The sequence below is a fragment of the Folsomia candida genome, unplaced genomic scaffold (assembly GCF_002217175.1).
Source record: "Folsomia candida strain VU population unplaced genomic scaffold, ASM221717v1 Fcan01_Sc039, whole genome shotgun sequence".
Lineage (NCBI taxonomy): Eukaryota > Metazoa > Arthropoda > Collembola > Entomobryomorpha > Isotomidae > Folsomia > Folsomia candida.
In genome coordinates, this window is record NW_019091231.1 from 575,667 (window position 1) to 597,208 (window position 21,542).

Consider the following 21,542-nt stretch of genomic DNA (forward strand, 5'->3'; position numbering starts at 1 on the left):
TGGTCTACTGCAGAATTATGGACCTTTGACCACAAAAAAATTGTTCCTTGTTCGACGAAATACGTGTTGAAACATGATGGACCAATTTACTACGTTTATGGATCGGAGACTTCAATTCTTCCGATCTACATATCTTATAAAAAAATTTAAAATTAAATGTGAAATACTCTCCACTACGATTTTCTCCTTACCGTATATCTTCTTCTATTTGACAGAATCCGGCCAATGGTTGAGACACATTTCGAACAAGAACAATGCGACTTGGTGCACTCGCCCGAAATAAGTGAGGTTCCAGAACGCAAGTGCACCATTCTAGTTTACCACATGATTCAGATCGAATACTATTTAATTATAAGCTGCATACATAATAAGAGGGTGGATACGTACATATTAGCGAAAAATTGCTGCAATAAATATATTTTATGTTTATGAAAAAACGCCAAAATAAGTATGTAAAAAATGAAGTAAAGAAACTCAATTATGCTCACAATTGTCAGATCGATGTCGCTTCTCTTTAAAAGCTTCTAAAAAAACGATAATATGTAATCTAATCCCTTCGAAGTAACGGACAATTTTAACCCGATTATTTATAATTACCATCGAATTCTAATCCACACAATCGCTTGCCTCTTCATACATATTATATCAGAATTCTTCTAACGTACATATGTATGCGAAGAATTTTTAATTATTGATTACTAATTTGTTTTCTCTTAGAAATTGAAATAAGTAAAACATGCATAACTAATTTATTCGGGATTTTCAATGCTTTACATATATTGAATATGTACATAAGCAATTGCAATTAATATGTAGAGCTAATGCATAATTTTGAAGACAAGAAATTGGAAAATGGCAATGACTTTTGGGAAGTTTTATGTATTTGAAATAGAAATTGTTTTACTAAAAATTGTTAATTCTTTTGCTGATGTCCTACAGTGTAAATTGAGACCAGGCGGTTATTCTTTTGCCTGTATGAGACGTTCCGTCTAGAAGAAACGTTAACATGTTATCGAACAGTATAATTAGCTCCAACATTAGAATTATGCTTAATTTACTTAATATTGGGAAAATTTACGAGTTTATATATCTTATACTAACAATGGAGGTCTCCCAACGTATACTCACAGATTTGGACGAAATTAGTGTCAATCGATCACAAATATAATTAGTATGAAATTTGCAAATGGAACTATCTGCCAATGCCCAGGCTTGGCGGAGATATTTGCATCCAAAGCAGAAAAAATGGGCAGGAAATTTGGAAAATGAAAACTATGCCAGCCTTTTGGTGCGTTTTCTCCTCTTTTTATGCAAATATCTCCGCCAAACCTGCGCATTGGCAGATAGTTCCATTTGCAAATTTCATACTAATTATATTTGTGATCGATTGACACTGATTTCGTCCAAATCTGTGAGCATACGTTGGGAGACCTCCATTGTAAGTATAAGTACTTCATACATACCTCTGCAGCCCGTGTGGAATGGTCTTCATATGAGGAAGAGGCATGTGTTGCCCCACTTGTGGCACTGTTGGTCCCTTGGAAAACGTGAGATGAAGATCGACTTAAGTCCTCCACCGATCCAAGCGAAGAGCTTAAAATTGAAGGAGCCGATTCTTGTCCGAGTGTATTTTTTGCATGAAATTTACCGCCCGACATCCAGCAACAAACCCACGTGACAAAAGTGACTATCCAACCCGCCTAAAAATTCGACAGATAAAAATCATACAGCTGTAACTTTTTGGCTTATCAAATTCCATGGATTGTATCAGCACTTATGTACCAGGGACACTAAGCCAAAACCAGATCCAATTTGTATGATGGCATTCTGCCAATCCAGCCTTCTCGCTTTTCCTTGCACGTTGACAATGATTTTCAGCCCGTAGCTGTGAATATGTGTCCTTCGATCGTCCTCGTGGTATATGCTCGTGCTATGCCATAAATCAGAAATAGTTTTTTAAAAAATGAATTAGAAAATACAAAGTTTAGCAAACCGTTGCAACCAATGTAAACAAGGGGTAAAATAAGTGTTTTATACGTTAAAATGAAGAGCATATTGTTTTTTCCGGTTCAAAATTCTTAAAAGATCAATAAAGTTTCGCAGTTATCGCATTCAGTGTTCACAATCTGTTAAAATTGATACACATCTAACGCTTTTCGATATTTGTAGCAATTTAGCAATTGTTAACCATTTTGAGACGTTTGATGTCAAAATGGAGATCGGAAGTGAGTTAAATTTCAGTTCAAAATGAAATGCGTTTTTTCAATAGTTGATGACCTTTATGTGACCTTTGAGACCTTTAAGGGCAAAATGGAGGTCACCATAAAAATCGGAATTAAATTTCCTATTAAATGACATGTATATGCAATTTTCCACTTAAATGACATTGTGTGACCTCTTGACCTTGAAGGGTAGGACCTATAGTGTCCATCTTCGAACTCGTCCGGTCCCTTGACGTTGGAGTTTACGTTCAAAATTCCGTTCAGAACCTATCAGACCAGCGGATAGACGGACGGACAGACAGAGGGACAGACGGACAGACAGACAGACGGACGGACAGACAGACGGACGGACGGACAGACAGACGGACGGACAGACAGACGGACGGACAGACAGACGGACGGACGGACGGACAGACGGACGGACGGACAGACAGACGGACGGACGGACAGACAGACGGACGGACGGACAGACAGACGGACGGACGGACAGACAGACAGACGGTCGGACATACAGACGGACATACAGACGGACGGACAGACAGACAGACAGACGGACATAGCAATCTTATTAAGGGATTTCATCCCTTAATCCCGATTTACAATGATTGCCTTCTTTATTTGTAATTTATTAACTTTAAAAATTAATGAATTCTGAACGACGAAATGTGTATTTTTTTAATAACAACTCACCTGAATTCGTATCCCCTCTTATCCCCCAAGGTTCTTAACTTGATCAAATTTTCTCCACTGGGGAGAGAAAAGTCGTACACCAACTTGCAATCTTCCATCCCCTTGCCCCACGTGAGGTCACAATCCCAGTTCAAATTTATTGCTAGAACACCCCCATGAATCGCTGTTTTGTCAAAATCACCCCCCGCATACTCAATAATGTCCCCAATCCTAAAATTTGGACATAACTTGTTCGTCTCATTGTGATACAGGCATGTCTCGCCTTCCATTAGTGCCGAATTATTCGCGAAACCTCCGCTTCCCATAAAGTCAGGAAACCGAACCGTATTTTTTATCGTGACGGTAAAATTTACAACATCCTAAAAGCAGGAATTAATTATTGATCACCGAAATCGTCTAAATCGTCACCTCATTTTCAATCGTTCCTCTGCTCTAGGAATTTATGTTAAAATTCTGGACGACAAATTTGTAGGGCAAGTACAGTAGTTTCTTCAGGTTTTGTAAAAAAAATATACACACCAGATTTTAACACTTTTTGAAGGAATAAATCTCAAGTTTAAGAAACCTACCGAAAATTTGGAACTCATCGAAATTAGGAAAAACCTCACGGCCGTTTTTAAAAAATTTAAAAATTCGTTTGCCAATTTTTCAAAATAAATTTCCTCGAAAATTAATTTTTTATTTTTTTCAAGTCGACTTGTTTGTAGTACCAAAAATTAGCTTTAGATTAAAATATCAAAAGTTGCATTTATCTCAAAACTCATGGAGTTGATTCGATTTTACAAATTGCATTTGTATACATTGGGTAGGGGCAGAGTGAGATTACGCGCCAACGCGTCATCCATGGGAACCTTAACCAGCTTACTGGCTGCAAATTTGTCGACCAGAATTTTAAAATAAATTCCTAGATCCTAAGAAACCATAAAAAATATGCTTCCTTTGACGATTTTTGGGTGCAAGCTACCTTAAACAAGGTTCCATTCTTAAGCGGCAACTGATACGATGGGGTCGGACACCAAGCATTTATTTGACACAGTGTATCCACACATTTCCCCGTTAAGGAACCATGTCCATCTGGCCCTAATATTTTCCCGGGTGGACAATCCCCATCCGATTCGCAACTTGCCCCAGGAACGTTTATATCCTCCAAACACACACCTCTAGTTTGATTCGGTGTGATAATCAGATTAGTTCGGATCAGCGATTCGCCATCTTTTGACTCATGCGAGGAGACTACCTGTTCAAAAATATTTCTTTATTCAAAACTTATTCAATCTAACAATTAGAAAAAATTATTCATGCATTCTAAATTTAAAAGTTAATATTCATTCCAGATTCATCCTATCTAAAATTCGTCTTATCTCGCGTATTTCTCAATATATAGTAAGAGAGAAATGAATAATTGAAAATTATTCATTCGTTCTTCATACCCGATTGAGAATTGAATAAATATTTATTTAATATTCATTAACTCAAAATTTTTGAAAGAATTATTCCCCCGTTATCACGAATTTATTGGACAATGAATAAATAATTTATTCGCTCTCGTTGAATGAATGAAAGTGAACAGTTTTTCACGTAACGAGGTCCGGATTGTCCCAGAATCTTTTATACAACGGAGGCAGTTCTGGATCTGACGTGTACAACGCTCCCGAAACGGTGGAATCAATGTCCGCCAAGATGTTTGACGTGTTCTCCAAATACGTGTGGTAGACGAGCATGTTGTAAAACACGAGGACGAAAAGGCCCACCCAAAGTAGGGCGTGGACACCGTTTAACGTGTGACCGGTCCAGGGACGTTTAAATTCTTGGCTGACTTCAGTCCGATATTTTACCGGGTAGGGGCAATCACACTGCTTCGGCATGATTTTATGAAAACTTTTAAGAATTGAGAATGCCGACAGATAAGTTTCTATTTGCAATTTGGGTGTGGGACTGGGCTGGATTTTGTCCTTAGCAAATTGCACCCAACGTTCAAGTGGGCCGTGTTATCAAGTGCAAATGAAATCATTTTATTATCAGTTGATCATGTTATACAATTTGTTATTTGTTATGCATTATATGCGGTTATCAAGGAAGCGATAAACAATATTTACATATATAATAATTATAACCTCCACTCTTAGCAAAACGGTATTGAATGCATACTTTCCCACCACCCACCCGCACGGGAAGCGTAGACCTGCATACGGAAAAAATTGGAGATAGACCTGCAGGTCGCCTTCGGCGAGCTGCAGTGCTGGGTGGACTTGCAGGTCGCCGAAGGCGACCTGCACGTCCAACTATCCCTCGTCACTTTATGCATAACAAACTAAAGCGCTTGAAGGCCGCATATCTTCGTCATGGAGTTTTTAGTCTCAAGCCTTGTTCAATGTTTTAAAATCCTATTTCTAAAGTCGAATTCATTTTTGGGGAAATTTGAAATTTATTGCGAAAAATGGTAAACGAATTGGCTATTTTTTTTCATCGACTTGTCTGTAGTAGCAGAAATTATGGACTGGTCACTGAAAGAAAGTGTCATGGTTCCCTCAATTGGTTCGACCAGTTAAAAATTAATTTTGAATATGTAAAAAACAGAAAAAGGGGTAAATTTAATAAGCTTTCTAAAACTGAAAATGGCATTTGATTATCTCATTTCGTTAAAAAATGACAGCACAAAATTTGGAGGAAGTGGAAAACTTTGTTTGAAAGAGTGTATCGAGGAAAACAACTGATTTCGTCGAGAAAAAAGACAACGCTCCAAACGTGCCTCAATGTCTGCCCATTGAAAGATTTTGGGCATTAATTGAGAAACAACATACTCGGAAAAAAGGGCACCAAAAAATTTGGAAAAATTTCGGCGGGTTGTGGAGAAAATCATCATAGAATTGGTGAGGAAAACGGTCATGAGGGGTAAAGTCTTCTCCCCACCGGTACGGAAGGGATATTTGGACCATTGAAGGATAAAGAAACTTCGGTCTGGTCATCTGCACAAAAGTTTCAATGAAACTGTTTCATTGCATTTGATTCTTGCGTTCATTTTTTGCAAGTCAAAATAACTTGACACTTTCTTTCAGTGACCAGTCCATAGCTTCAGATTAAAATATTATAAGTTACATTTAAATAGCTCAACTGACTAATTTTAAATTGTTTGCGCACAGAAAAAGGCTGACCTATATTTTCCCGATTTTTTGAATGTGCGTTTTTTTCTTGTGACGGAATTTGTAATTATGCAAATTTTTTGCCAAAATCGAGAGGTTTTTTAGGCGCTTTAACTTCCCCAATTTTTTTAAACTTGAGCAACTTGTGGGCTCAGAATTACATGGAGTAATTCTTAAATTTCTCGTTTTATGAACTTTTAAAATTCCGAAGTATTTAGCAAACAAATTTCGAACTTTAAAAATTTTTGGAAGTGTATTTTTCTTGGTTAGGCAACTGACTAAGGGCGAAAAAAAATACTAACAATGCGATGGTGTGAAATGTAACCCTCCGATTTAGTTTTAAAATTCTCGAAATTTTAAAATTATGTGGTCCAAGTCAATACAAGTAGCGTTTCTTCAGGCAGTTTGTGCGATGATTCGAATTTGTCAAAATATTTAAGGTCAATGTTTAAAAATGGGAGATTTTGCCCTTCAGAAGGGAATTGGAGTGGGGTCAGCTTAATCCGCTTGGTAAAAATATTTTGCCAAATTCGAACCATCGCACAAACTGCCTCACGATACGCTACTTGTATTGACTTGGACCACATAATTTTAAAATTTCAAGAATTTTAAAACGAAATCGGAGGGTTAGTGATAAAAAATTGCTTAGGAAAAATTACACTGAGAATGAATTTCGGGATATTTCTAAATTAAAACCGTTACCTAATTAAGAATGCTCATGGTAATCTAAAAGAATACAGGAAAACTTTAAATTTTTGTAATTTGAAAATAAAACGCAAAAAAATCTTGAATAAACATGTCCACAAGGGTCAGTGACTAAGGGGACGGAACGGATGTGCGCGAAGCGCACATCCACTCGGCTTGGTTTGACCTGCATATGAATTCAGCGTTAGACCTACCTGGCCTCTGGGGTGGTGGGAAAGTATGATTGAATGATCACCAAACGGGGAGCCCACATGACTTAACCAAATCGTGATAATATTTACCCCACAATGTGTTAAATCCTCACTATCCAGTGTTACGTTTACACATTGTGGGGAAGATTTATCACAATGTGGGGTAAATATTATCACAATTTGGTTAAGTCATGTGGGCTCCCCGTTTGGTGATGATTCAATACCGTTTTGCTAAGAGTGTATTATTATGTATACTACGTACATGTTAAAATTAATTGATATCGTTTGATTAGTGTGAGCCCTTCGGTCGAACCTAAAGGGGCCATTTATCCCAGAATATGTACATACATACCCTAAATGACTTTTATAGACAGTGACGCGATTTTCGTGTAAAAGTCACTTTTCGTCCATCGGTGACATATTTGCGGGGAGGAGGGCGCAGAGCCGTAAAATTTATGGGCCTGGTATGGTCTTGGGGTTCTTGGGTCTTGGAGTTCGGAAGGATTTGAACGAATCCTTGGATGACCTACTAAAAGAAGAAATCTTGACCCTTTCAGAACAGTATTTCTGTTCCGTGTGTGATAGTAAAAATGATGCCATACGTCGAACAAAACTACTCAAACTACCACCAGTCTTAAATTTGCAACTGATGAGATTTGTGTTTGATAGGTATGGACATTTATTATTTGATGATATTATTTATTTATTGCATACTGAATATCGATTAATTAATATAAGAAGGGGAAGAAGAGTAAGTAATAATGCTACTTGAATATTCTAACAGGGAAACTTTGAGGAAGAAAAAGGTCACAACATCTATTCAGTTTCCTGAGGTTTTGGACATGACATCAAGGGTGACCGAAGAAGAAAGTTCCGAGAATAAAATAGATACATTAACTTATCATTTAAGTGCTGTCTTAATTCACAATGGACCTAGTACTTCGTCAGGACACTATATTGGTAATTTTTTATAATGTTTTGTTACTCTCGTTCCATTCCAGACCAAAATCAACATACAAATATACACATGCATATAACTATTTTGATGTTGGTATTAATAACGATAATCTACAGCCCAAATTAAGGATCTAAGAACGGGAGCTTGGCTGAAGTTTAATGATGAAAATGTGGACCCTCTTGGGAGAGGAAAAAGTCAGAAACTAATTTTAAAAGAAGATGAAGGTAATTTGCTTGAACCCTTCCACTTTTACTATTAGTGCTAGCATACATTTATCAAATTTTTGCCGCGCTTTCACAAGTCCAATATATATATATTTTTGAAAATTTCAAATACTTTTAAAAAATTTGTCCAAAAATTGCAAGCTCTCAAACAAATTAATAGCTTTTAAAATGTTGATTAATTAAAAAATCGCATAATCCTACAAAAATCTGTATAAACTAAAAAATGCTTAGTTGCAAAGAGAAAGTCAAATTCAAAAGGTGCATGATTTCAACAATTTTCAAAATTATGCGTTTTTTATTTCGAATGAAAAAGGTCCCAAAAAAAGGGGAAATCTTAGTGAGGTAGCGGCGGTAGCGCAATCATAAGTAATAGAAATAAAATTAGATTGCAGAATTTTTGCATCATCTCTCTCGGTACAATTTTTTACTGGAAGCATTAATCGTTTAAATAGAACGATTGCCCCCTCAAAACGTCCGACGATTTTGTCTGAATAGAATCACCAAATTAATATGTTAAATTGAAATTATGAATTTATATCTTTTTCCAACAAATAAGTAGTTCACATTTATTTGGCCATTATATTTTACATATCTATCTCAGTTAATTTAACCCACTTCTCATTCGCTGCACAGTAAAAATGCTTTTCTTCCTCAATTTATTGAATAAAATTAAAAATTCATGCGGTTGCAAAGGAAAATTTATACTATATCTGGTAAAAATGGTAGCGAGAGCGGTGATGCAAAAATTCTGCAATCTAATTTTATTTATTACTTATGATTGCACTACCTCACTAAGATTTCCCCTTTTTTGGGACCGTTTTTTATTGATAACTTTTAATCAGGATGTCAATGGGATGATTGATTGCACCACCCCATTCAATATTTGCATCCGGGATAATTTTATTAAATGCTACGTTTTCAAAATTATTGTTATTTCTTAACCGATTCACGTTATTTTGGTCTTAAAATATCTGATCTAGATTACAAAATACTAAACGACCTGATCTGGAGGTGCAAAACCCACAACAACCCCTTCATGCATTTTACTAATAGTGTTACAGAATCAAAGATTAGTTGTACTGTTTACAGTTTTGAATATTTATTTTGTCTTAAATTTATTAGTCCTATGTCGTTGTCAATGACAATTATTCGTAGCTCGAGTAATGTGTATTCTAATATAAAATCTCAACATTTACTTTTTGAAAGAAATAAAACACTTCAAACTAAGTTAATTCGGACAATTTTGGAGCGGCGACCGGTTTAATAATCTATCATCTGCCTGCATAAACACAAAATACGTGAAAACAAGTAAATTTCAATTAAATTATTCTAAAATGTATAATATGAATGAACATGTACTCACTTGATACTATTACAAAATGGTGTATTATATAAGTAAAAACCTTTAATACGAAATAGAATGTTCAAGTATTTACATCCCTAAAAATACATACATATTTATATGAATTAATCATGACAATGTAAATATATGTACATATATACATATAATAATACATCGCTACTAAATACAGTGTATTTACTTAAAGCAAGGAGAGGTCTTGTAAAAAATGATCAAATTTTATAAAAACATCTATATTATAAGCTGGAGGTGTTTGTTGGCAACGGAAGCCTCAGTAATTTTCAGAAACGGAAGTGAAAGTGGAGAAAGTTAAGCTCTGAACGGAGCAAAAATTATAATTTAATACAATTTTTTTTTCATTTAGAACCACTCCCAAATAACCACCCAAGATAATCCTCAGACAACCACCCCCAGATAACCACCTCCTGTGCAATATAACAAAAATTAATTCTATGGAATTATGAACAATCCCACTCAATTTTCATAACAATTAAATAAGCTCTCGCCCGGGGGGAGACGGGCTTTTAAGCTAGTCTTAAATAATTTGAGAGACTCAAATTCCATGTGATTGTGTGATAAAAGTAAAAAAAGGCAGAGTAGTTTATTCAGTATAAGTTGGCTTTCTCGGTGATGATATGTACATTTACATATTACTTATGTATTATTGCGCAATTATTTACTAAAATATGTTATTTATTCAATCTATACATATAGTTAAAAATTCACTTACCCCGACGTAAGAATTATGTACATACATATTAATCCACCACATATTTTCAGAATTGTGCAGAAATTTGCTACATGATGCATGCATGTAAGTATTTCCAAATGACAGATTTACTTGCTGCAATTGTGAAGAACATGTGTTCGTGAAAGTAAATATTTAGCAGATATGGGAGATATTGATTTTTCTCTTTCCCTTCCCCATCAAGGAGTGGGGGAGAAAGTTTGTAGTGTTCGTTTGGGATGCACGAATTGTGAAGTAGGGGTATGCAATTTTTAGCACGGGAAGAGAATGGAAGTTGAGTTTGCTTCATCCGAGTGCAAAAAATTTAATAATTGGATTACACGGAACTTTTAGTGGAAAATTCTAAGAAAAAGAAGAATTTGCTTTATTTTGTCAATATTTCGAATGCTATCTGCTATTCATTATAAAAACATGTAGAAGAAGATGAGAAAATTGGTTGCAAAAAATCGATCGTTTTTCAACTTTTGCCTAAAATACAGTGCTAAAAGTGCAGTACTAAAAATTGCACATTTTTCAACTTTAAGCTCAAATATTTTGTTAAATTCTGACCATTGCAAAAACTACCTGAAGAAGAGTTGGTTGTATTGGCTTGGACCACATAATTTCACAATTTCAACCAAATCTGAGGGTTACAGTTCACACCATCGGATGTAACGATTTTCCTACAAACGACAAATAAACAAGGAAAAGGGAAGATACGGGAACCCTGTTATTACATTGCTCACGAGCACGATACTTTCTCTTCGCGTTCCGACTCGTGTCTTTAACACTCCGTTCTCAGCCACGACTTTTGCCGCAGTGTCCTTCGCGTAGCCTTGGCATGGAGCTCGGTCCAGCTCTGCTCAATTTGATCTGGTTTGGATTTGCTCAACATTTTTTATAAAAAATATTAATCCCATCTTCCTTCAATATATTGGTTTATTAAGTGTCAGTGTCCTTTTTGGCGTGCATACTTGGTAAGGTTTTCAACACTGTGAGATCACAATTTTTTGTAAATACTTTCATAATTCCATCTAAGTAATGGATTAGGAGTTGTGGTCAAATAATTCTCATTTTATACTATCTTTCTCTTACAAAGGAGGTCTCCCAACGTATGCTCACAGATTTGGACCAAACTAGTGTCAATCGATCCCAAATATAATTGATATAAAATTTGCAAATGGAACTATCTACCAATGCGCAGGTTTGGCGGAAATATTTGCATCCAAAGTGGGAAAAATTCGCAGATAATTTTGAACATGAAAAATTTGTCAGCCATTCGGTTTGTTTTCTCCTCTTTTATACAAATGTCTCCGCTAAACTTGAGCATTGGAGATAGTACCATTTGCAAATTTCGTACTAATTATATTTGTGATCAATTAACTTTAGTTAGTTTCGTCCAAGTCTGTGAGCATACGTTGGGAGACCCCTATTGTCAGTTAGATTTAATTTTTTTAGACATTCCTATTTTTTCTAGTCTTACCAGTTATTTTTATAATTTCAGAAAATGCCTCCGCCACCCCCAGAAAGTCCAACGCAACCTAGAAATGAAGCGGAATCCTTACAGTTGAAGGCTAGTCAAGTCACGGATGAGGTAAATACATATTATTTTATTGTTGTGAATTTCTAAAGGGATTTCCCATCAATGCATATCATAATACAGGGCGAGACATTTTGCACAGTGAGAGAGAGAGAGAGAGAGAGAAAGTTGCAGAGAAATTTGAGCAGATTTATCGATCCGTCTTTCTCCCCCTCCTGCCCTACTCTCTTTTCTCTGTAAAACATTATAACCAGTACTGTGCATCGGTCAGGCAGGAAAAGTCAGCCTTATGTAATCCCACTGAATGCATTCACGTTACAATATTATCAGACGGCTGATACATATGTATGTATTTGCATGTAACTTTTTCATACCAAGTCAGATCGTAAAACTTCGTGTACTGACATCCCATCTAAGCACGATCGCAAAAATTCAAACATGTTTTTCCATATTTTCCATATTGTAGTATGACACATTTTCACACACATTTCGATAATTTTTGGTACATATATATACATATTTTCCTGTATATTTGGAGTACATATTTTTCTAAATATGAATATTATGTATAATAGATATTTCGAAGTTTTATATGTGAAAATATTTTTCTTCGTTCGGAAATTAAGGTTTCCTCAAAATTATGTTTCATAAATATAGTAGAACATTTAAGTTAAGAAAAATTGTCATATTTCCAGGTTGTTTAAGCACGTATTACATACATATTTCGCGAAATTTACGCACATACATGTCAACCCTCTGAATATTATATATCCACTGACAATGCAAAAAACCTGGTGTAGCCAAACGGACATTAGTTTGTTTGTGTTTATCTCGTATTAACTTAATTTATCACCACTTTGCTGATGATCTGCTATCCATAGACTCTAATTTCTAGAGGGCGGATATGTATGTATGTACTTAAATTCCGCAAAATATGTGTAATAAGTATGTATGTATGTATGTACTTAAAAAAACTCGAAAATATATATACACATAAAAAATGTTTTCAATTTAAATGTCCCACCATCTGCCAACTTTATCCTGGAGAAGATTCAAATTTTGAATACTCTTATAACAGAATTATATCCGAATTACATTCAGATTTTCATTTAATGATGAATGATATTTTTCTATATTCTAGACTATTTTTTTAGTTTGAAGAAATGGAGCAAATCCGATTTGCTAAATACTCGTTCACAAGAATTGAACTCAATTATCGTGGAAATATAATTTTGAGAAAACCAAAACTTCTGCATGAAGAAAAATATTTTTACATAAAAACCTCGAAATATGTAGGAAAATAGGTAAATATACTCAAAATCCCTAAAATATGTAAAATCTATATTATAAGCGGGAAATGTTTGTCTGCAACGGAAGTGATAGATATTATCCGTGACGGAAACTGAATTGGAGAGAGTTTCACTTCCCTTGCCAACAGACTTTTCAGTTAATAATATAGATACAATAAAAAAAATTCGGTGAAATTATGAACAATCCCACTTAATTTTCATCAAAATCAAATAAGCTCGTCGCCCGGTGGGAGACGGGCTTATACGCTAGTTTGGAATACTATGTTTGAATTTTTGACGTCGTGCTTATATAAGATGTTAGTGTACCAAGTTTTAGTTTGACTTGATTCTGTACAGAAAAGTTAGAAATACATACATACATATGTATTTGCCTCACTAAAACATGGCACTAACATGTTACAAATCCATATCATTGATGGGAGACGTGGTTAAAGACTCCGGTATGAATTCATACCTAATTTTTTTCCATACAGTTGCAAACTTAAATATAGCCCGTTTCGAAGAGTTGTTATTGAATTGTAATAAATTCTTCCCTTTAAGGGACCATTCATCAGTTGGAATATTTATAAATATGTTGTCCATGACGATAAATAGGGACGTTGCCAATTAATAATTTGAATATTTAGTCCTTGTCGAGTACCAGGAGGATGAAATTGTTGTGTGAGGAGGCTAAAGAGGCCGGGATTAAGACCCTCGTCGCCCTGGATGATCAAGGCGAGCAGCTCGACAACATCGAGAAGGGGATGCATGACATCAACGAGGACATGGTGGAGGCTGAAAAAGCCATGCAAGGAATGGGTGGTTGCTGTTTTGGCCTCTGTCCCCCACTTTCTGTTATCTGTGCTGGGTGAGTTATTATGTAACTTATAGTGAATAATTTACTTTGCGGGGATGATTTTCTTAACTTCCAACTCTGCTTTCCAGGAAATCAAAGGACGAAGCCATGTTCAAGGTGAACGATGATGGCGTAGGAGGAAGTGGGGGTCCAGGTCCGGGAAGAGGGCTGGACGGGGCAGGAATTCCGACATATGGAGGATTCATTTCCAAGTAAGAAGGGAAATAAACCGCAAACAAAGAAGTAGCTTCAGCTACGTTTTAGAGAATACTTTGACCCCAACCACGTCTACGACTGCGCGCGAAGACTTGATTTCACTATACTTCATTCATAAATTAATTTTTGTAAAAGTCTCATCTTGCTCCGACCACACCCTCTGGCCCGAGGGGGGTTGTCCGGTTGGCCCCAAAAGTTGATTGGGTGGTATCCTTCCACTGGGGTATATATATGGATCATATCGAAAACAGATTTCGAATATCTCGTTCCATTCTCCCGTTATCTGGCTGACAAGCAGACAGACAGAGTCCTCGCATAAAGTAGCTGAAGCTACTAAATAATTAAGAGTAGAAATATTATTCTGAAAACACCTCACATTATATGTATTTGGAAGAAATTTGTAAAACAAAAAACATGTGTATTTGGACTCAAAAAAACACAAAATACTATGTATTTAGGAACCCCTCGTACAAATTAAACACTACAACTTTCTAACTACTCCCACAGGTATTCGAATGATGCCCGGGAAGACGAGATGGAGCAAAACATGGACGAAGTTTCCATCATGGTGGGAAATTTGAGAAATATGGCAATCGACATGGGGGGAGAGATTGGAAATCAAAATAATCAAATTGATAGGATCAACATGATGGTAATCTTACACATTAAATTTATTCCCTTTTTACAAGGGCGATTAGACAATGGTTTACAAATTATCATTCTACTCTCCTAGGCCGAGTCAAACGTGACGAGGATAAATGTCGCCAACGAAAAGGCTAACCAGCTTCTCAAAAAATAAGAAAAACTCTGGAGTTATGAATATCCAAATTATTTGGCTTACATACATAGACTTTTCTGTACATAAATTTGTGCAAAATTTACGCAATATTGTGAAAAAATGAGATGCCACAGCCCTTGGAGAAAATTTAGCCAGGCTAACACCACACTCAAAATAATTTGGTAACGAATGAATACCATGAGGAGTCAAAATGTCAGTGGCGGCGGAAGCAGGGGAACAGCGGGATCTTGTCCCCCAAGAAATTCGCCAAAATCGTATCTTGCCCATGTTAATAAGCCCTTCTTTCTCCTATCCCACCTTGCTAATGCCCCCACGTGTCCCCCCAACTTCCACCGTCACTGCGCAATGGGTCTCTACAGTGTTGATTACAATGTGATACCGAACAATAGAGAGGTTGAGCGAGAGTACAAGATTGTAAAAAAATGATTGTAGCTAGAATCACAATCGCAATCTATGATTGTATTTTCTTGAGGTTGAGCAAGAATATCTTATGGGAGGATTGTAATTCTCATTAATTTCCGGCGGCAGATTTGAAATTCCTGTAAGTTGGATATATGAGTACAATACAATGCTGCCTGGAGACGGAGATTTGTAATCCTGAGTTTGACTAAAAGTCTGACTAATTTTGATTTTCCCGCTGTGTTTACAATCGAAAAATGCAATCATGTACTCTTGCTCAACCTCTCTAATATCAATAATTTCAACGAAATTAAAATTCGGTACGCATCTGTATAAAGGTTCTACCTGAATTTTTTACAAATTTGAATTTATTGTTACCGTTCGATGATAAAAATCAACGATCCTATGCAGAATTACCATAGTAACTCCACGCGGTGTCGATCCGTTACCAAATTAGTGTGAGTGCACATTGATAAATACAGCAATAATTTAATATTGTGGGTAAATTTGCACAATTTAATTCACATTGTGATTTATGTTAGATGTTAAAGACATTTTATTGGATACAAAATATGTATTGCTTTCGCAGTTACTTAATAATCTATGTATTTTTGTATTTATGTGTTACACCGTACCTGTTATGCGGTTAGGTTAGGAAGGTTCTCTTAAATATAGAACAGAAAGTAATAATCTCGGCCTTACTTTTGGCTTAGAAAATAGGATTAGAAACTTAATAGGGCCTTAAATAAATATGTTATTTGACGAAAATTGACTTAATTTCGTAAAACACATGGAAATAATTAAATTATCAAGCATATCAATAATTTACCTAGTTTTGCAGGTGTATTTATTGCTTTAGCATACATATATTTACATATCTGTGGCAATAAACAATGTTGTTCAATTGAAAGGGAGGAGAATTCTAAAAAATTTGGTTTTTGGAAAAAAAATACAGAAAAGTATTCATGGGAATTTGTACGAGTTGTCGTGGTCACGGGAGAGCAGACCTGGGTCTCTTTGTCAAATGAAATTAATTGCCTCGTTTGTCATTTCAAAAGAAACTTACGATGTACCAGAGGTCGACGCCGACAAATTTTCGGCGGCGGCGGCGCCAGTTTTTGGTGATTTTTCAGCGGCGTCGGCGGCGCGGCGCGGCGTCCCAATGTTGAAGGTATAGGAAACCAAATTTTTCGTCGGCGGCGCCTAAAATACTACCGGCGTCGGCGGCGTCGACCTCTGCGATGTACACTCTTAAACCTCCGCTTCTCCTCCGCTTTGACCGCTTAAACCTCGCGAATGCACATTTTTCGAAATATCTCCATAATTAAGCAGTGAGTCGCATTATTTCTAAAAAGACGTAAGGGCTTATGATAAGTTTACAATTTAATTGGCTTCAATAATATGCATGCTTTTTTAAATTACTTATTTTTTAGTGAAGCATACACAAAATTTTTATCTAAAATTTTACGAAATGAGGTGCATGTAAGGATCCAATTCAGCATTATCTATGCATTGTTCAGGTAGATAAAGAATTTATTCGTGCTGGAAAGACACCATTATGTTGACAGAAATACATAAATTGCATTGACTAAATAATTAAAATTTGATAACTGAACTTTCCAAGAATTACATATGTTCCCATGCGAAATAAGAAATATCTAGTTCAGAATTTTAAACTTTTTTTCCTCATTTCAATATTACATATTTATTTCGGGTACAAGTAACAACATAAAATATTTTTTGTCATTTTTTCACAAGACGTCCACATCACAATAAACACCCAGGTATTTCCCGGATTGATGGTAGGAACAAGATGAAATGGTTCAGAATTTTATACATTTTTTTCTTCTCAATACAATATTATTTATTCTCGGTGCAGCGACATAAAATATTGTTTTTTTTACAAAACATCCACATCACAATAAACGCACACATCTACCCGGGTAGTTCCCGTATGGGAAATGTACGCCCTCATCTCCACCGTTCTATTGGACAGGACATCATTCGGGACGACGGAGTACTTGGCGGTGTAAAGGAAGCCCGGCTGGACGGACGAGTTGGGGAGGGGTGCATCAATAATTTGCATACAAACGCCACCCCCACTCTGCAGGCAAATTTCCACCATCAAAGTCAACGAGGGTGTAGCACCGCCTGATAAATTTGGGGACAAAAAAAGTATTATTTAATCATTTAAAAATGTAATTATTATTTAATTTAATTATTTAGACTAATCCTATAAAATTATCGTTTTAACGCGGATTTACTCCAAGCTTTCGCACTAAATTTGTGGCGTGTTCAGGGAAAAATTTAGAAATGGAAAAAAAATTTTAAAAATAAAATAAAAATAAAATCCATAATTTATAAAAAAAAAGTATATACACACTACAAATAATTGTGAGACAACTCGCCACCCGCGGAGATACTATTTATAAATAGTGCTCTATTTTTGAGTAATGAATTAGGAGACGTTCTGTCACCAGGGAAGATCAGTTAAAAACACGTGTTCGAAAGACAGGTGACGTGGTAATTTAAAAAAATGAACATATTTATCTGACCACAATTTTTTACATGAAAGTATCAAATTTTTCAATTGACTGCGTCAAAATCGACGATAACCACCTCACACCTGCTCATTGTCAGTGACATAATAGTGCAAGGAAGTTATTCCCATTCCTAGACCGGCCCTACGGAGTGTATACTTACATGACTTCTATCACATTTTCCTCAGCATAACATGACATTTCAGAGTGTAGAAAATATCTTTAAAAGAATCATACTTGGCATAAAATCTTGTTCCGCATTGTACACTTGGCCCGGCTGAAATCGACAGTACCCTTCACAGTCACTGATTCGCGTCTGGATAGGTGTTCCAAAACCTTGTGAGATACACAATTAAATATTTTTATAGATATATATGTGTAATTTAAAAATTGTACATAATTTTATTCTTAATTTAATTAAGATGTGTGTACCTTCGCACCGTGTAACGTTCACAACGCCGGCAGCAGCGAGGCAAATGCAGGACAAAATCGCGGCAAGAATAGTGGAGAATTGCATTTTTTATGCGAAGTAAGGTTTAAGAATTTGTACAATATAAGGAATGAAATTAAGCACACTCTTAAAAATAATGTTCACCTTCTAAAAATAAATTCAGTTTGAATTCTATATTAAGTAAAGTATTTATACAAAATCCACACTCTAAATAAAATAATAACCCAAAGGTTACTCAATGTTGAGCGATAAAGAGGACGAAAAAATCAAAGGGAAAAAGTTATCCAACGTTTTGCAAAAAAAAAGTTATCCACCCGTTGCAAAACTTTTGCACAACGGTTGACTATATTTTACTTATTTTTATTTAGAGTTTTTATCGTAAACTTTACTATTTATTAATAAAGAAAACGTTACTCTGGATTTTATATCTTTTATTTAATACAGACTTGAAACTTGTTCTTGCTTTTAAAAGGACTACGTTATTTTTAAGAGTGTACAAATTTGTGCCTTGAAACAGAAATGACTCGATTCCGACTAAGGTTAAAGATTACGTGGGTCGCTTTTATAGCGGATCAAGAATGCTTTTTATCAACCAGCAATCACTCATTTTTACTCTCCTCTCTGACCTGGGAAGTACGGAGTAAATTTGCATTGTATGTGGGTGATAATACTTCGGAATAAACAAATTTCCCAAGTTTGTGGAACCACGGATAACCCAATTATGTAACAATTTCTCGGTTTTTCTGAGTTCGCCTGCATCACATATTTGTTGAAAGGCATGCTTTGAACGTCCTGGTGTTATCAATTTAGTTCTGGACAATCCAGCAGATTGGCTTGATACATAAATTAAATGCGTATTTGGGATTGGATAATTCCAAGAGATAAAGCATGTAAGTATGCGAATGGTTGAAGTGATGGATTGGGGTTAGGGTTGCCGGTGAGATTAGTTCATCTCATCTCAAGTTAGGATGAGATGAAATGAGATGGCCCACAAATAAGATGAGAAGTCACATCAGGCGGATTAAAAGTTGTGGGATGAGATGAGTTTTAGTGAGTTGATGTCAATTCATTACTAAATATGAGTCATCTTTATGGGTATTGTTTGTTCAAATTTTTAGTTTTACCTGAGAGCATGTTTAGGTTAGTATTACATATTAAAAAAATCGTTTGAGAAATGACTGAAATATCGCAGATGGTCACGTTTTTGGGGTGGGTCAAATGCATACTTAGTAATTTTTTTCGTTGTTAGGTATTTGCCTCACTAAGAATAACGTGTCACAACTGTGGGGGGTGATGCTCCAAGGAAATTAATTTCCGTTGAAACTATCCGGTGATTCCTCGTAATAGCTCTCTATTACGTTGTTAGCATCAAAGTCCCCACATGGAGTTTTATTTTGGGTGGTGATACGTAGGGGTTGTAAGGCCCTTCACCGTTATGTATCTACTGTGGAATGGCGATATATCCAAAGGTACTCAAGAATATCCCTAACTGCCTATCTAAACTCAGTGTACAATCCGTTGACACGCCGCTTGTGGCAACTATCCGCTGAACTGATCCCCAATGGATATATGTAAACCTCTGAATTTGAGCTAGAAGCAAAAGGCCGACCGGATATCTTAAAATACTTTTCTTAATTCGCTTAAAACCGTACAAATACTCATAAAACAATTACTCTAGACCTATCAGTTCGCTACAAACTATTTCAGAATTATTGCCTGACTGACAAGTGCGTGAACGAGCCTAGTCACTGTTCAATGTTCCAGCGTTGACTTCCCAGTGTTGACTGACTTCTCCGCGTCCTTGCTGCGGGGAAAAAGGTTGTTGATGATGGTGCTTGCTTGTTTTAGAAGCTTCTCTAACTTTAGTCACGTACTCATTTTCTTAGTTATTCAATAGTCAAATAAATATTTTGTATGCCTAAGCATGAATCATTTACACATATTTACTTTACACTGAAACAATTAACATATATTCACCTTACGCTTCAACAATATCATTAGTTCAATCAATCAATGAGTTTATTTTGGAACGCTATATGGAAATTATGTACAGAGTTAGAAATGTAAATGTATAATAGAGTAGGGTAGCCAGAGGAATAGTGGGAAAACCTAGCTATGGTGGAGAGCTATGAAAACCACTATCACCTCTGGGAATATGGCCGAGGGGTCCATTCGGCTCTAAGGCAGGACAAATGAATGATAGCGATCATAGGCAGATCCGATGAGATAATGATGATATCCAGATGAGGACGGCGTCGCGACGGCGGAAGCAAAAGGAGTGAAGGTTGTTGGGCGGGGCATCCACGGACCACGAAGTAACCTTATCGCGCTTTCGGGCTCGGGTTACGTGTCCCCTTCACGGTGATGCATTATGACCATTGCCGAGCGACACTACCCACTTGCCCCTTCACTCCTCACAGTCCAACCGGGTCATGGGAACCCCGTAGTCCCGATTACCTTCCCACCGCCATGCACGACCCCGTCCTCACTCTTCCACCAACCACCCCCCAAGGTCACCACCCCGACATACCAAACACTGACCAACCTGGGTGTGAGTGGACGAGGCTCACATGGCGAAAACCCTGGGACACACTTCACTTGCCCTGGCACACCCGTGACCCAGATGGAAGAGAGAGAATCCAGTTGCAGAGAGAGAGAGAGATACGTCGTGCACGGTTGGAAGCCAAAGAGGAACTCCAACAAGATCATTAGTTTATGTATAAGATCTGTAAGAATTTTAGCTATTATATAGCGTACAAAGCGTTAAACGAGCCATCTCATTCAATCTCATCTGAACATGAGATGAGATGAGGTGAGACGAGTTACGGGTTTAACTAACTCATTTAGTTTTCATCTCATCTCACCTGGTAATGAGATGAGACGAGGTCTATCTCACTTCAACTCATCTCATCGGTAACTCGAATTGGAATGGCTAAATTTTTATGCACAATGTTAAAAATGTTGCGAGGTCACATATGTACATATGTATGTAGGTAAGCGGTCCAAATTGTATTGATTTAAGTAAAAAAATTTCTTCCGCATTGGTTATAGTTTGGTTATGGTGGCAAGTTTCTCATTACCACAGAATTATTACCTGGTTCAAAATCAATTGATAGTAAAGCCTTCAAAAATTCCATAAGAACGAATGGCCTAAATACATGTGGCTGATTAGCACTGACAGCTTTTTTATTTCAAACTAAAATCAGGTGAAACGTGGAAAATTATGAATTTAAAA

At 36.3% G+C, this 21,542-nt stretch overlaps 4 protein-coding genes across 4 annotated transcripts; 2 read left to right on the forward strand and 2 right to left on the reverse strand.

The window, feature by feature from the left end:
- Positions 1 to 726: 726 nt before the first annotated feature.
- Positions 727 to 4,894, reverse strand: LOC110861270 (P2X purinoceptor 5). The gene is made up of 6 exons (XM_022110374.2): positions 4,496 to 4,894; positions 3,877 to 4,149; positions 2,913 to 3,271; positions 1,783 to 1,930; positions 1,464 to 1,700; positions 727 to 989 (listed from the first exon to the last, which is right to left on the reverse strand). Exons 1-6 carry the CDS (start codon positions 4,775 to 4,777, stop codon positions 960 to 962), a joined length of 1,329 nt encoding a protein of 442 aa, XP_021966066.1. The 5' UTR covers positions 4,778 to 4,894; the 3' UTR covers positions 727 to 959.
- A 2,505-nt stretch (positions 4,895 to 7,399) lies between these two features.
- On the forward strand, positions 7,400 to 9,409 carry LOC110861254 (ubiquitin carboxyl-terminal hydrolase 48-like). Its single transcript, XM_035844555.1, has 4 exons — positions 7,400 to 7,617; positions 7,733 to 7,908; positions 8,023 to 8,130; positions 9,111 to 9,409. Exons 1-4 carry the CDS (start codon positions 7,415 to 7,417, stop codon positions 9,392 to 9,394), a joined length of 771 nt encoding a protein of 256 aa, XP_035700448.1. The 5' UTR covers positions 7,400 to 7,414; the 3' UTR covers positions 9,395 to 9,409.
- Positions 9,410 to 11,009: 1,600 nt separating this feature from the next.
- On the forward strand, positions 11,010 to 16,226 carry LOC110861227 (synaptosomal-associated protein 25). Its single transcript, XM_022110331.2, has 6 exons — positions 11,010 to 11,194; positions 11,722 to 11,811; positions 13,694 to 13,914; positions 13,992 to 14,114; positions 14,626 to 14,770; positions 14,852 to 16,226. The coding sequence occupies exons 2-6, from the start codon at positions 11,725 to 11,727 to the stop codon at positions 14,915 to 14,917; spliced, it is 642 nt and encodes a 213-aa protein (XP_021966023.1). The 5' UTR covers positions 11,010 to 11,194; positions 11,722 to 11,724; the 3' UTR covers positions 14,918 to 16,226.
- Positions 16,227 to 17,005: 779 nt separating this feature from the next.
- Positions 17,006 to 18,871, reverse strand: LOC110861279. The gene is made up of 4 exons (XM_022110383.2): positions 18,805 to 18,871; positions 18,289 to 18,405; positions 18,094 to 18,192; positions 17,006 to 17,467 (listed from the first exon to the last, which is right to left on the reverse strand). The coding sequence occupies exons 2-4, from the start codon at positions 18,371 to 18,373 to the stop codon at positions 17,217 to 17,219; spliced, it is 435 nt and encodes a 144-aa protein (XP_021966075.1). The 5' UTR covers positions 18,374 to 18,405; positions 18,805 to 18,871; the 3' UTR covers positions 17,006 to 17,216.
- Positions 18,872 to 21,542: the final 2,671 nt, after the last annotated feature.